This window comes from Melozone crissalis, unplaced genomic scaffold, assembly GCF_028551555.1.
Source record: "Melozone crissalis strain CALT ecotype California unplaced genomic scaffold, PUWL_Pcris_2 ptg000063l_1, whole genome shotgun sequence".
NCBI lineage: Eukaryota > Metazoa > Chordata > Aves > Passeriformes > Passerellidae > Melozone > Melozone crissalis.
In genome coordinates, this window is record NW_026535841.1 from 13,583,652 (window position 1) to 13,599,201 (window position 15,550).

General features: G+C 51.4%; 1 protein-coding gene across 1 annotated transcript in view; it reads right to left on the bottom strand.

Moving 5' to 3' along the window:
* NCOR2 (nuclear receptor corepressor 2) overlaps positions 1 to 15,550 on the bottom strand; it is a 174,492-nt gene that overhangs the window by 81,870 nt on the left and 77,072 nt on the right. The window contains exons 7-9 of the mRNA XM_054288473.1: positions 15,444 to 15,500; positions 10,753 to 10,805; positions 2,116 to 2,182 (exon numbers count right to left, since the gene is read on the bottom strand). Of these exons, the coding sequence (XP_054144448.1) occupies positions 2,116 to 2,182; positions 10,753 to 10,805; positions 15,444 to 15,500 (177 nt within the window). The remainder of the gene's footprint in view (positions 1 to 2,115; positions 2,183 to 10,752; positions 10,806 to 15,443; positions 15,501 to 15,550) is intronic.

The following is a 15,550-nucleotide window of genomic DNA, read 5'->3' on the forward strand; positions in this document are numbered from 1 at the left end:
CTGTGCCAAGCCCCAGCCCTCCCACCGCTCCAGGGAACAGAGCAGCTCTCTGGAGGGAGGAGGAGAGCCAAGGTGACAGGAGGAACCAGTCCAATCCCTCTGCAAGCCCCGTGGTTTTCCTCCCTTGGCTGATGGAGACCAACCTCTCACAGGCAGAACAGCTCCCTTCACCATTCCCTCTCTGCATCATCCCCCCGACGGCAATTAAATGTTCTCTGCTGTGCTGACCTCCGTGCAGGCAGGAGGGAGCCCTGTGGATCCTCTGGGATGGGGCTCTGGGGGCTGGACCCTGCTCTGACCCTGCTCCAGCCAGCCCCAGGCAGCAACAATACCCCAGAAAGCAAAAGAGCCAGAAAGAAACGCTGGCATGTGGATGGGCTTTGCTAAAAATAGGGTCTGCTACAAAATAGGCAGAAAAATAGCTAAGCATACCCATTTTGCAAACAGAATCAGCAAATGTATTCACTTTGCAAATTCAGCAACCGTATGTTGCCTATTTTGTAGAATAGGCAAAACGCTTCCCTAAACTGAAAAATCCCCTTTCAAGGACACTGAATAAACTGGCTGGCAGAAATTCACCTATTTTGCATGACAGGCGACTTTACTGCAAGTCGTATTTTAGGAACTGTGCTCTTGCAGCCTAATTAAACCTTTTCCCCCAGCTCCTTGATATTCACACAGAGCAGCTCACTCCAGGTTTAGCACAGCAACCAGCCATTTCCACCAGAAAGCAGTTCCTGGGCACTTCCCTCCTGCTTCCAACAAAACCACGTGGTGCTCTGCAATCCCTTTTTTGAGGAAGGGAATATTGACCCATTTCCCACCATGCAGAATCCTCAGCTGCAGGAGGGGAGGTGCCCAGAGCATCACTGGACTGCTGTGCCACATCCTGATGGAGCTGTAAGCCCTGTACCCCTTGCCTGGGAGAAGCTTTATCATGGACAAGTCTAAGTGAACACGTATTTGGGCACAAATGGGAGATACAACCATTCCTTGGGAATGCAAGGTCTGTGGCTTTTGGAATACTGGTAGAAAACAGCATGAAAAGGGAAAGCATGAGGAAGGAAAAGAATTATTCAAAATAAATTAGAAAATAATGTGATATCTGCCTTAGAAATGTATGTATTGGAAGTCACTTTTAAAGGTACAGCCTTCAAACCACTTCCCAGGCTTGTTATTTTGAATTTTTCCAACAATTCCTCCCAGTTTTGACAGTTCTGTCCAAAACCAGCCCTGAAGATATTGAGAAAACCTGCACCATTGCCAATGCAAGACACTAACACTGGCTCTTGAGCTGCCCCAGGACAGAAAACACAAAACAGCATTTACATTTTCCTTGTGAAACGTGAAGCCCTGCGAGCTGAATCACCCATCACTGAAAGACTCTGCAAAATCCACCTGCCTGGTGGGAGCCACTGGTTTTCCTGGCATTTCCCCTTCTGTGCTGGCTTTGTCTTCCAGCTCCTGCTGGGAACCACTGCAAGTGTCAGCACGGAAAATGTACAAATTCTGTGAAACCCACTTGAACTTTCTCCTCTGAGAACTGCAGACTTTGCAACAAACGCCTTTGAAGCCTCATGACCAGCCCTGCCTTGCCCCTTACCCAACCAGGACCTGTGTCCTTCAAGGTCACTGGAACTCTCTCGCAGGCAGCATTGCCTAGAAACAAACTGGCACGGAGCTTGACTTTTGTTTTTAAACCACAAATTCCTAGAACATTGCTGTGTGGTCAGCTGGAAGGAGGCAGAGCAGCCTTCAGACCATTTACCCGAAGCAGAGTCAGCGTGTTTCACACCTCTCTTAGGGTTCAATTACTCACAAAGCAGACGTTTATGCTGTGAATAGGCTTTCTGAGATCAATGATGGGCTCTGCTGTGATTAAGCCAGCCCCAAGCGTTTGCTCTGTGGGAGGCACTTGCAGAGGGAGGCGCTGCCTGCAGCAGGCTCCGGGACCTCTCCTTCTCGTGTTATTTTAAGCGGGAGAGATTCCACAGTAATGTAACAGGCAAAGTACAGAGTAGCAGCACCTCTCTGCTGGAAACCATCCTTTTCTTTCTCACATAATAAATTACGCTCTTTTATACATAGAAAATAAGGTCTGAGGGAATCGCTTACCCACTGTTTGCGCGCATGATTTCTCCTCTTAAAGTATAAAATTAACTTTTTCCGCATTGCCTGGTTTCTGTAAAGAGAGAGAAAAAAAAGATGAGATCTGATTAACGAGGCGGCTGAAATACAGAGCCTGGCTTTCCCCACTCCCAAAAGAGTGCGCAGCAGCACAGTTTCCACCTTAACTTGGAATTGCATCAGCTTGAGAACAGCAAATGCTCTTATCTCAGACCTGGAGCCAGCTTAGAGAAAGACCAACAAACCTCTGAGACTGGGAACTTCACCCATCTGTGGGTAAACCAGGACTAAAGTTGAGAACTAAATTAATAAAGTCCCACTGCAAACCTTCCCTGTGTTCTCAGCACACACGTGAGCAGACACTCAGCTCTGCATGACCATGGGTCAGGCTGCTCCTTCACTGATTTCACATTTTCTGCAGAACCCCAGTGGGTGCCAAGAGCTGGGGGGCTCAGGCCAAGCTCTGCATGGCAGGAGGTGGCACCCCCGAGCAGAGCCCACCCTGGGCACTCAGACCAGCAGTGATGGGGATGTCAGAGCACACACGCTCCCCCAAGGGCTCTGAGGGCCTGATAAGGAGGCAGGATCACAGCAGGGCTTGCAGCACTAATCTCCTGACCTCCTGCTTCCTTGGAGCTGAGCCCGACAGAGCTGCAAACAGCCAGCCAGGAGAGCTCAGCCACTTGCCGAATTGGGACCTCAAGGGGGAATCCGGCCACCACAACCCCAATCACCCCAGCGTCTGCCCAAACATCCCCTCGCTTTCTTCTTCTTTCTACTTTCTAAAGGCAGCATGAAAGAACTGCTCAAAGAGAAGCAGCACGGGAGCAGAACAGAGCTGAAAAGGCTGCAGAAGCTCCCAGAGGCAGCGTGAGCCCCAGAGCTGAGCTCCTGTGGCTGCTCCTGTTGCTAATATTCACAGCAATAAAGTCTCTAGGTAAAAGGTAGAGACCAGGGGCAGAGGAGTTTCCTTAAGTCTTTTATCCCGATTAAAGGCAGAGCTGCAGTGTGTAATTACTGATCAGGAGCTTAGCAGTCTCATGTAGGCATGTTCTGTGGGATTTAGCTGAATGAAGAGACACCCTTGCTGCTTCCTCATTCCCCCCCTGTGTGGCTAGCAGGAAGGGAAAGCCCATCCTCCTGCCCTTGGAAATCCCTCAGCATAATGAGCAGCAAACAGGATTGTTTGGGAAGGGGCAGAGGGCCCAGATCACTTAGAGAGAACTGGGGGCAGTCCTGGCAAAGTTTGGGGATGGAGAACATTGCAGAAAGCATCAATATTTTTTTAAACTCTCTTCTTGCTACAGCACTAACCATGCATGGGCACTCACAGGAATGACAGTGAGCCCACAGCAAGGGCGGCCCTGGGAACCACAGCTCCCTGCAGCACTGGTCTGCCAGCCCCAGCTCCCCACAGGCTCCTGCATCCCTTCACATCACACACTGTGAGCTTTCCCCCACGGCCCCAGCACCGTGTGGTGCCTCAGAGGGCAGCAAACCCTCTCACAGAGACCCAGCCAGACACATTTCCTTCCAAGGTTCAGCTCTTTGCAGGGTCACTGTGCCCAACAAACACATTCCTGCTGTTTGTTTATCCCTGATTCCGATGGAAGCTCCAACAAGGAAACCTTTGGGGTGGTGCTAATGATGCTCATGTGTGAGATGGGTCCTGGATTGTCCCTTGGGGCCAGCCCAGCTCAATCAGGCCCTGCTCTCCCCATGTCACCTGGGTGACATCAGGAGCATCCTGGGGTTCTGACACCCTGCTGCTGCTGCTGCTGGATGTGCTGCACAAGTTCTTAGAAAACAGGAGAGCAAATGCAGGAAATCAGCAGCTCTTACGCAGCTGATGGGTTGCCTTGAGTTGGGCATCATGGCTGACCTTGAAAGTGCGAACACAGGCAAAGCCTTGATGGCTCTGCAGCTGCAAAAATCAGAAACGCCTTGAAAGCCAGGGTATGTTTACCACCACCAAGGCTGCAGTAATCAAAGAGTGAAAGGATTACAACAACAACAAACCCCCTCATGCCCTGAATGTTTTTGCCACTTTATCTTTTTGTTTTGTTTTGTTTTTGCATAAGGTCAACCTTTCAAAGGTTAATACAATCTTGGTAAATATAAATAGGCTTCACAGTTTATCTTGCTACATGTACTGCTGTTACTTAGAAACCGTTTGCAGCGAGGTTAATTCGGGCCATGTGTCTCCCAAGCACACGCTGTGCTCCCTGGGCAAATCAGCCAGCCCAGCATAACTGCTGTGCACAGGAGAGGAAGGTGAAGGCTGTCTGCTGGGAGCTGGGCACTGAAACAACCACCGAGGAGAGGCACATGGCAAGGGCTGCTCGTGCAAGGTGCCAGCCTTCCTCCCTTCTCCTCCTCCCCTGCCTGAGCCCTGCGGTTTGCTGGGGAAAGCACCAAGGATGGAGACCTGAACTGCACAGGGGGGAAGGAATCAGGCGGCTCCCAGGCAGGAGGAATGGTGCTCCTTAGATAAAGCAACAGTGACTCTTGTGGGCAGCTGAAAGAATTGCTGGGCTGGCCTGTCACACCGCACCGGCTGGGGAGGATGTGTGAGCTCCCTGCTTACCCTCAGCAGTGTCCCTAGGACTGGGCAGGCTGGGATGGACACAGAGCCCCCCAGCTCTGGTGAGCTGGTGTCCAGAGGCTGCCCGATGGCACATCCCCATCCTTGCGGTCAACAATTCATCTGCGGATGGAGCCCATCTCCACTCCTGACTTCCCTGTGCTGCAGAGCTCATCTCTCCCCCCTGCCCCACTGCCTGGTGAGCTCACACAGGAGCACAGCTCTCAGAGCCAGCCCCAAACTGCCGAGTGAAACCCATTTCCCACTGCCAGCACAGCCAAGCCAGCCCTGTGGCAGGCAGCTGCTTCCACCTTCCCTGCCTTGGCCCAAGGTTGCTTTTGTTTTGTGTCTTTCACAATGGAGCCAGTCAAGGAGAGAACCTGTAGCTCTGACTTTTGAGCCACTTGGCCCAGGTCCACACGGGTCCTTCCTGAGGCTGCTGTTAAAAGGATGTGGGTGCATGCCTGCGTGTCAGGGCTGCTGTGTGCCCACGTGGGGAGCTGCCAAAGCCCTGGAGAAGCTCCCAAAGGACACAAAGGGCTGATGCACACCTGGCCAAGCCTGGGGAGACCTTCAACCGGTGCGAGACGAGATGAAAGCAAGTTTGCTATTTGAGCAAAGCTAATCAGGGGTATTTAATTACACAGGAACGTCTTTCATCAGCCAGAGCAAACAAAGTAGGGACCAAACTCAAAGAGTGATGGGAAGGAGGCAGCGAGCAGCTGGCAAAGCCATTGTACAGCGAGATGGATCACACAGGCAAGGGTAGGAAACTGAGGAAGCTCCAGCCAAACAAAGCACAGGGAAATGAGAGACCTGCAGATCAGGAGACCTCAGGAGCACAGCAAGAACACTCTGAGGTGAAACCAGCCTAGAGGCAATGGAGACCCAAAGAGCTCTGAAACCAGCCTAGAGGCAATGGAGACCCAAAGAGCTCTGTCCTCCCCTCTGCTCCTGTGCAGGGCTGTGCCAGGATCCCCAGCCGCAGCTCAGGGCAGCCACAGGAGTCCACAGCGAGGGCAGGAGCAGCTCACCCTGCTCACAGGTCACTGCACTCATTCCCTGCTCGCTCTGAAATGGCTGCAGCACACAGCTCCAGCTGCTAACACACTGTAACCCACTAACCCCAAGGCAGGGCACGCTTCTGGAGAGCCAGCTGTTCACAGCAGCTCCTTGCAATATTTAGAAACCCTTTCTGGGGAAGAAAAGCAAAGCAGATCTTTAGGTATTTATCCCAGAGCCCCTGGGCACTGGGATGGATAAACCCTCAGCACCATCCGTGCCTCTGAGGGTGAAGGGGCAGAGGTTTGTAACTCTGGATGTACAGTCAGGCAGGCTGGTGGTGCCCAGAAACACCTCTGCCATGCCCTGAAGCCCAAAGGGACAACACAAGCCCAAGTGTTGCAAGTGACTCCCCCTCCAAACCGGAACTGGCTTTTTACTGGCAAGAGGAAGAAGCAGAAGGTAGCAGTGTGTGTCTCCATCATTTAGTAATTCATCACCAGGTAATCTGCTGCCTTGGTGCATGCCAATAGAGAATAAAAGAGATGAGAAACCTTGAATGGGATGAGCAGGAAGCTGCTAGGTGAATTTCTAATGAGGAAAATGTCTACAAGCACTAATAAAAAGACCTGAAAGAGAATGCATTAGTAATGACAGGGTTTGAAAGAACATTTGTGTTACATGTCAGGCTTCAACTATGAATTTAGAGGCAATCCAGTGCTACTAAATCCCCTAAACAGCAAGTAATGAAAAGATGACTTAAATTTCCCAATGTGAAAAGTGATTTGGAAAGCCACAGTTTGAGATTTTCAGAAGGCAGCTGTTCTGCTCTTTTGGGGGGGGCACTTCGAAAACAAAAAGAGATTCAGAAGCCCTGAAACCTCTGTGAAAATCCTGACTTCAGATTTTGATTCTGCAGAGGCAGATTTCCTGCCCTCTCCCCAAGAAGCTCTCAGCTGCAGACAGGAGCCCAGATGTGCAAATATTAACAGTGCAGCCAGCTCTGCTGCTGCTGGATCTGGGCATGTGAGAAAACCCAAACCACACCGAGCTCTCCTTCTGTTTTAACTGTACATCCAGAGAGGTTCTCCAACACCTCCCTAAGCATCTTGAGGGGACACAATCTGATTTCCCCCAAGATTCCTGAATTTCAGTGTAAAGCAAGGAGAAGCTCTTGAAGGGGAGGCTTAAAGCAAACCCTGTGAACAGCACCTTGCATGCACTTACCCTGGGCTATTCCCTTTGCTTTCTGTCTGCTTTTTCAAGGCTCAGGGAAGCTCACATTTTGCTTTCAGATACAAGTCTCACAGAATGTGACTGCAGGATGACTGCTTTGGGAAGGGGGAGGAGAGCCCTGCCGGGTGTTTTCATGGCTGACCGAGCAGGAATCTCCTGCCTAGAGACCAAGGCCCCCTTGGAGAATATCTCTTCAGACAGACAGCAGGTAATTGATCCTGCTCATGTGAACAACATCTTGTCATTTCTCAAACACTTGGAGGAAAGAAGGTTAATATCTTTGGAGCCTGAGCCTGGGGAATACGCAGAGTCACTACAGGGGCAGGGTGGGAAGGGCAGCTCTCATCCTTGTACAAGCAGCTGGCAAAGCCCTGAAATAAAGACCCTGACCAGAGGCCCTGGTGCTTCACTGGTGCACCAGCATATTCTGCATTTGTTGTGTTTCATCAAGATGTAGGAAAAGGCTCTTTTGTAGCCTTCTCAACTGATGCAGAATCACTCGAGTGGTTTCCAGCTGTGCTCAGGGCTGTGATGCATCTTGGATAAACTTTTCAGTCTGCTGCAAAGCCAAAAAATTCTCACCTTGACAAACCAGCCACAGGAGCAAAGCTCACCCCATCCCTATGAAATGAGGCCACTAAATGCCACCTTGCCCTCCTCTTTTCTTGATGGGGAAATGGCAGAGCCCTTCTCTCCAACAACACAGGAATTTCAAACAGAAAGGACACGGTCCCATCAAAGGTAGGTCAAGGCTTTGGAACAAACCACTCAAGGGTGCCTTGGATCCCACAGCAGATGTAGCATACAAAATTAACCATGTTTGCTCGAAGCCTGCACTCACAGGTGAACCAAAGGGACCGCGCAGGCGAGGAGCAGAGCACAGCCAGGCAGCTAAACAGGACTTAAAAGCTTTTGAAGCTGCAAACACTGGAATGAACTGGGGCATGAAATTAATTTTAACTGTACTGAATAGGAGACAGGCCATAAAACTCCATGAATATAAGAGACCGGTAACATTTCAGTGAGAGCAGAAATTCTCCCGGTAAGTCCCCAGCCAGCTCTATTAGCATACGTGACTCATCCCAGCAGAAAAGCAAAGCAAACAAGAAGGGAGAATTAAATGAGTGTTGCAAGGCACAGAGTATAGCTGTGGAGAAATCGAGGAATCCTGGCTTTCTGATATTCAAATGCCTTCCCACTGACACTTGCAAACATTCAACTGAGAATAAAAAATTCACACTAAGAAGCATTTAAAAACAAAGCAAAAAAAATAAAAAAAGCTATAAAAGGTATTTGTGACAATAGCAGCCTGGCCATCTTGTGCCCATGGGGCTCCAAACCAGCTTCACATGGGGCAGTTCAACACAGCCAGGATGCAGTGAGGATTTGTGGACAGAATCACAAGCCGGATGATTTTTCCAGCAATCTGCCAAAAGGTTTTTTCATCATGGTTAAATCTGCATAGGGTGAAGCTGTTCTGGAGAATCTGCATCCAATTACACCTTGGCAGAATATAACCTGTGGCGTCCTGGCAGCTGTCCTGATGTTCTAATGCATCTGGCTGGTATCTCCCAGCACCCTGAGGATTTACTCCATCCTCTATGGAAACAGCCACCTCCAGGCTATGGAGCAGAAGCTGCTCTTCTGGAGCAGAAAGGCACAAACATATTAAGAACAAGGAAAAGACAAAAAATATCTTCAAATTCAGCTTGTGGAAAAATTGTAGAGCAGATCCAAGTGGAACTCAGTCAAAACAGAGGAGTCTGATATCTTTTTGGTCAAAGGACCCTGAATCATTTGTTTGGAAGAATCACCAAATTCTTGATTTCCTATCTAACTCCCAGGCATCAAAATATCCTTTAAGGTGCAGCACAGACAGGGAGATGGGAGTAAAGACACACCAATTTCTCCACCAACAAGTAGCAAAGTGCAGACCAGACCCAGGGACCTCCAAGACAGACCTGTGGCCAAAACCAGCCAACATCTGGAGCCCAGATTGCTCAGGGGCCTTTCACTGACCCAGATCTGTAACTGTGCTCGGCTGGCATCAATAACCAGCTGAAGGCAGCTAATTGCCAGGTTTCTGGAAGGAGGAGACGGAGGCTTTTCATTAAAATGTGTGGTTTCCTTCCCGTATTTTTGCAGCATTAATCACAGCGAACATTAACCCCAAGCCTGCCTGTTCCAACCTCTCCTTGGGCTGTCCCTGCCACAGCTACAGCCACGTGGGGACTGTCACTGTGTGGGGTGGGGACAAGCCTGCAGGGGCAGGGAGGGAAGGGAACACCTGCCCTGCTGGCTGGATTGATGGGGCTTCACCTCTCACCACAGTTTCACTCCTGACCTGCGCAGTCAGTTTTGTTTGCGCCCATCTTTCAGGCAGCAACCCAGGACAGGAAATGGTTTAAATCACAGGAAAATGTGATCACAAACCCACAGATATTGGCAGGGGAGTGGAGAGTGGGTGAAGTATCTGAATCTACTTTTAACTCGTTCTTTGAAGGACAACAGTAGGGATCAGCTTGAAGCTGCCACCTTCAGCACCCGCACTGGGATGGCCGTGGGGCCCCTCAAGGCATCCCCGAGAGCTGGTGACTCCCAAAGCCCAGCAGAGCTGGGGGTGAGCATGTCCAGCAATGCAGAGAGCCATCCTTGGGCCACACAAGATGGTTTATCACCCATCAGCCCCCTGAACTGAAGGGGACCCCCAGAAGTGACAGGGACACCCTGAACTGACAGGGAGCCCCCAAAGTGACAGGGACACTCTATGCTCTGCAGGAATTGAGGGGCTGGGGGTGACTCTGGGCTGGAATGCTCTGCAGGGAGAGCATTGCTGGGATGACACAGGAAGCTCTGGGCGGAGCAGGAACAGAGCCTGGCAGCGAGCAGCGGGGTCACATCACCAAAGCCTCCTCCCTGCAGCCCTCTATCCCTCTATATCAGGACATGGAGCCCCTAAACATTGCCACCTCCTGCCATGCTCCCCTAGAGCAAAGGTACAGGAACTCTTCCCTCATAAACCCCCGGGATCAATTAACATACCGCTGAAAAGCAAGAGATTATTAACTTTTGTTAATAGATTATTAAAGATGATTATCACCAGCTGACCGAGCTGGTACCAAAATAGACTCGCTGCAGGCAGCTCAGAGCAATCATCAGTTCATTCAAGGCAGATAAAAAGTTTCAGATCTGGTTTGACTATTTAAATTTTCAACAATAATCACAATTATCGCTATTCTCATTATCTGTTATAGTTCTTCTATGTTCAGGAAGTCACTGTGGTTATTAAACACATGCTGATGATTAAATCATGTATTGAGGTGATAAGTCAAATTAGATGATTGCTAAGTCTCAGTAAGTATCTTTGAAATAACCAGTTGTTATTAGACATTCAAGAGGTCCTTCATGAAAATCTAATTGTAATTGCAACTTTTCATTTTACCTCATCTTTCTCGCATGCAAACACACACACACACACAGGCAGCTGATTTCATATTTCAGTACGGGAGAAACACAGAGAAGAAAGCACTTAAGGTAAGTGTTGTCTGGGAAAGCATCAAGGACCCCCATGCAGCCGACCCAGAGAAAATCAAACAGCACCTTCAGCATCCACCCTCAGCTACAGCCCCTGACTGCTGAGCTCCTGGAGCTGGTTTGTGCTCCAGGCACCCAGAGCAGCTCCGACAGGATGCTCACAATTCCTCAGCTGCTTTAATTGGGGTCTGGGAGCAAGCTGGCACCCCTCCTGCTCCCCTCTACTGCCCAACCTGACATTTACAACAGCTTCATCGCCACATACTTACATTTTAATGTTCTCATGGTACTGCCTGGTGTCTGAAGGCTGGTTGTATAACGGCTGAAACAAATCAGAGAAACGAAGGCATAAATGGTGCGGTCTGACATTTAGGAACTCAAAGCCACCAGCGGTGGCACCCAGCCCCTCTCCCGGCCGTACTGGAGGCTGCTGGCTGCCGGCAGGGTCCCGCTGCATCCCGGAGCATCCCGGGGGAGGGCGGGCAGCCCGGCTGGGCTCGGATCGGCGCGGCGGGGACGCGCTGTTATTCACCGATTAAAAAACGCACTGCGCCTCGCAACATATGACACGGGGGAGGCGAGGGGAGAGCGGGGCTCGGGGAGCGCGGAGAGACAGTCTGTGAGCTGTGAGTTGTTATGTCTACGCGCTAAAAGCCTGCCTGAGCCCGCCCAGCGAGCCAGGCACGGGGAACTGCGGGCAGGACAAGCGTTTGCTCCTGGGGCTTCCAGCGCTGCCAGCTCCCCCTGCACACCTGAGGACAGCGATGCCCATCTGGCCATCAGAATGTGCTTTCCCCAGGGCTGCTCTGTGCCCCACAGCCTCAGTGGGGACATGGCAGGGAGCTCCGTGGGGAGTCAGGAGAGCTGGATCCATCCCCGGTCACTGCCCGGCTACCTCTGCCTTCCCAGGGATTTATCCTTGGCAATCTGGAGGGTCCCACCTCTGTGAGGGAGAGATGCCAGAGACCAGGCTCAATCCCATCCAGCTCAGCACACACTCCAGGGGCTGCCACCGATTGTGTCCACATCAGCAGGCTGACAGGGTGCTCAGGATTAAGCCCTTCAACACTTCTATTCATTGTCTTAAGCCGCTGGGAACATGTCCAAGAGTGGGATAACCAAAATCTTGCCACAGACCAACCATCACCAGCAACCATCACCTAAAGAGCACAGCTCAGGTCTGACCACAAAAACATCACCAAGTACTGAAGCAGTTCATCCACAAACCTTCCCCAAACCAGCTGTGAGCATCTCACATCTGTCACCAGCACAGGCAGAGGCACATGTGATGGCCTGGCTGAAGGCAGCACCCTGACCATGGATGCACACACCAGCTCACCCTGCTCCTGTGGTCAATAGGGTTGAGGATGTGCTCTGGGTTTACCCAATTTCACCCCAGATTAAACACAGGAAAAGAGCAAAGCATGTGCTGAGCATCTGCTCAACCAGGTGAGCAGCACTGGAGGCGACAGGACGCGTAAACAAAGATGGGTCCTTTTCCCCTCCAGTCTGAAGAAGGTGTTACTCCCACATCCTCTGTGGTATCTCCCTATCACCATCACAGGTGCTTGGCACAGAAGCTTGTTTTTCCACACAGCCTGTTTCTACTTCTCTGTAAAACACAGATTCTGCTTCACCACACAGGACAGCCACATCAATCCTCACAGAACAGAGACTGGGTGTAGCTGTCCCTGCTCCATCACTGCAGCACCAGCAGGTCATCAGCTTCTCTTTCTGGCTGTCCTTGGACGTGTCCCTCTCCTCTGTGAAAGTACACGTAATCCTGGGCAGCAGGGGCAGGCAGAGGCACGTAATCCCCAGGCAGACAGGCACAGGGCATGAACCCCTGTGTTCCAGGAGTGCTGACAGCCATCCATGCACCCATCACCTGGCTGCAAGCCTGCCAGGAGACACTGCCAGGGACACCTGGCCACTGTGTGCTGGCAGAGCCAGGGCAGATGAGAGGGACGAGCAGATCCTCGTGAAGGTGACATTCTCAGAGGTATCCCTTCCCCAGGGGTGCTTCCAACAGGAATCCTCTCAGATCTGCTGGTGTGACTCCAGACTCAGAGCTGGCTGTGCACTTCATGCTCGGAAAACTCAGAGGAACACAGACATCCGTCTCAGCACGTAGCTCCAGAGGCAGGTCTGCACCACAGGCAGGAGGAACAGCCACAGCTCCAGAGCATCACATCCTCAGTCACCCTGGAAAGCTGGCAGGCCTTGACCAGTGACTGTCTTCTGGGAGAGGACTGCAGGAACTGGAAGTACTGAGGAATGATCATCTCCCTTCCCTCCTTGCTCATAAATATCAAAGCAAAGAAGCTTCCACGTTGCAGGTCACACAGACCTTCCTCCTGGGAGAAGCAGTGCAATTAACATTCTGGTTTGGACCCGGGTTGGAAAATGCTCATGTGCACATGGACATCACAGATGCCCTGATGCCAACCAGCTGACCAAAAGCTAATGACTCCTCTCAACTACAACCTATCAATGATATGAACACTTAAGAGTCTTAGCTAGAAAACTTAAGTGTTAGCAGACAAGAACACATAATTTTAAAATAAATGCCCAAACACTCAGAAATATGAAATTCTGGGACCAGAACCCAAGATCCACATGACACCAGCACCTCAAAGAGATTTCTATCTGCACAACAGCCTCAGCAGTGGAGCAAGCCCAGGAGACAAGTTCTACTTACCCACAGAGAACTTACAGACTAAATACTTGAGGAAACTTTATTCTCAGCAGGGCAGGGGCTGAGAAACAGCATCTTCCCTCAGAGCCACCAACAACTCCCAATTCCACCTTTCTCAGTAAGTAAGCAGAAGTACAGCTCACAGGTCAGATAGGTAAGGTGATGTTCAAAACATACCCAGTGTTTCTCCAGGGTTAGGAACATGTAATACATTTCTCTGGAGAATGACATTTTAGAAAAACATAATTGCAATGCAAAGCTATTACTGGAAAAGCCTTGTATTTACTGAAAGCTCTTAGAAATAAACCAGAAAGGTCTCAATTGCTTTCTGGGGACTGCAGGGTTCAGATTATACGTCTCAAAACCATTTCTCCTGGGGAAAATGTGGACATTTTTTAAATGGTACCACTACACTGCAGGGATGACATGAGCAGAGCCCTGGTTTACTGACTCACAACCTGCTCCTGACCCAGAGGGGAGCACCAGCTGCCCAGGACCCAAACTGGATCCCTGCTTCCCAGAAATCCTCGGCCTCCTGCTCCTGTCTGCCAGCACAGCAGTACTGGTGCCATGAGTGACCAATTCCCAGCACAACCTCCCAGCCCACCCCATGAGCTCCAGCACGCTGCTCATTCCTGAGCCAGCATGCATCCAGCACCAGCACTGCTCCAAAGGCACCCACCAGAGCCCTCTGAACAGCCAGGACAGCACATCCCACAGAGCTGACAGCAACACACAGCCCGCCTGCTGACAGCCACACCCCTCCCTGCACAGACTGGACTGGCACCAGGATGCCCAACCTCCCTGCAGGAGACCCGCGGGCTGGGGCAGCTCCAAGGCTGGAGCATGTGGTGTGTGACACGCTGGGGCAGGATGAGCATCAGGCACAGCGTGCTCCCCTTCCTGGAGCTGCTTCCTTTCCAGCTCAGAAGGAGCTGTGACCATTCATCTTGTCTCTTGGAGGCTGTTGGCAGGTCCTGGGCACTGCTGGGCCATAGGAAGCGCCTCTCCCGTGGCAGATGGACCAGACAGTGTGCAGGATGCCCAGCTGGCTTCTCTCAGTGAGGTTTTCCCTTTTCCCCTGCCCTCCAATGAGCAAGGCACAGAGACAGAGGAAAGGTTTGCACTGGGCTCTGTTACAGCCCCCACCGTGCAGTGTCAACAGCCATGGAGAAAACATCAACAAAATGAAAAAAACAAGAAACAGAGTGAAAAAAAAAAAAAACAAAACCAAAACAAACCAAAGAAAGGAGGAGGAAGGAAAGGAAATGCAACATCTTTTGGATGAGGAAGCACCAAGCCTGGGCACTGCCAATCTTCAGAGCAGAAAGAGCAAAGGGTTTGACCCCGGTGACTCAGAGGAATAATAATGAGTGTTACCTCCTCTACGAGGAAGTGGGCTTTGTCACGTGTGACCTCTCCCTCATGCACAGGGGAAGACAGCAATTAGTGCCACCCCCACAAGACAAGTGCAAATTACAGCTGTGGAAGCCTGAGCTGCCTGCTCCATCTCCTGCAGACTCCATCCACTGCATCCCACGGCTGGTGCAGAGCAGGGAACGTCTGTCAGACTGGCTCTGATCCTTCCAGCAGCATCACTGCCAGTGCACCTTCCCCAGGCACCCTTCTCCACGACTCAGCCCCAGGGGTTGTGTCCAGCTGCCCCTCCAGCAGTCAGTCCTTTGACTACAGATGGATTTTTCCAGATGAGGGAGAAGCCCCAAACTGACAATCTGTCCTAAGTTGTTTTCTCAGCTTCCCCGTGCATGAGAGAGAGTGGAATAGGAAGTGTGTAAGTGCTGATACCTGCAGGTTGAGGCAGCTCACAGAGAACCCTTCAGCATCCTCCTCCATTGTCAGTGGGTGGGACAGAGGAGAGTCCAAGCAGCCATCCCTCCCCACAGCACTGAGGCTGGCTGAGAGGCAGCAGCTGAGCAGGCAGCAGCCCCACAGTGCTGGTGCTGTGCAGACGAAGCCTCAGCATCCCCAGTGGAGGCAGAATGTGCCAGAGCCCCCTCCACCCCCCAGCTCCACCGCAGCGCGGGAGGAGGGAGCCAAAGGGTTAAACCTCAGCGAGGAGGGCTCTGTGTGTGTGTGTGCCTGCGTTTCAGTACTCATCTCAGTCACTTCGCTTCCTGCTTTGGTGCGGTGCCAGCCAGAGGTCCGGGCCAGCAGCGCATTTCCCTGTGACAGACACACGGACAGCCACAGGGACACAGGGACAGCCACGCAGGACCGCTCCCCCAGCACGGGAACACTCACCAGCTCCACCTGCGGACCCAGCCCTTCCAGGATCCGGTGGGCAGCCTCCGCCTTCTTCTGCAGGGAGGAAAGGGGACAGGAAGAAAAAAGTTACTTGTGCCATCGGT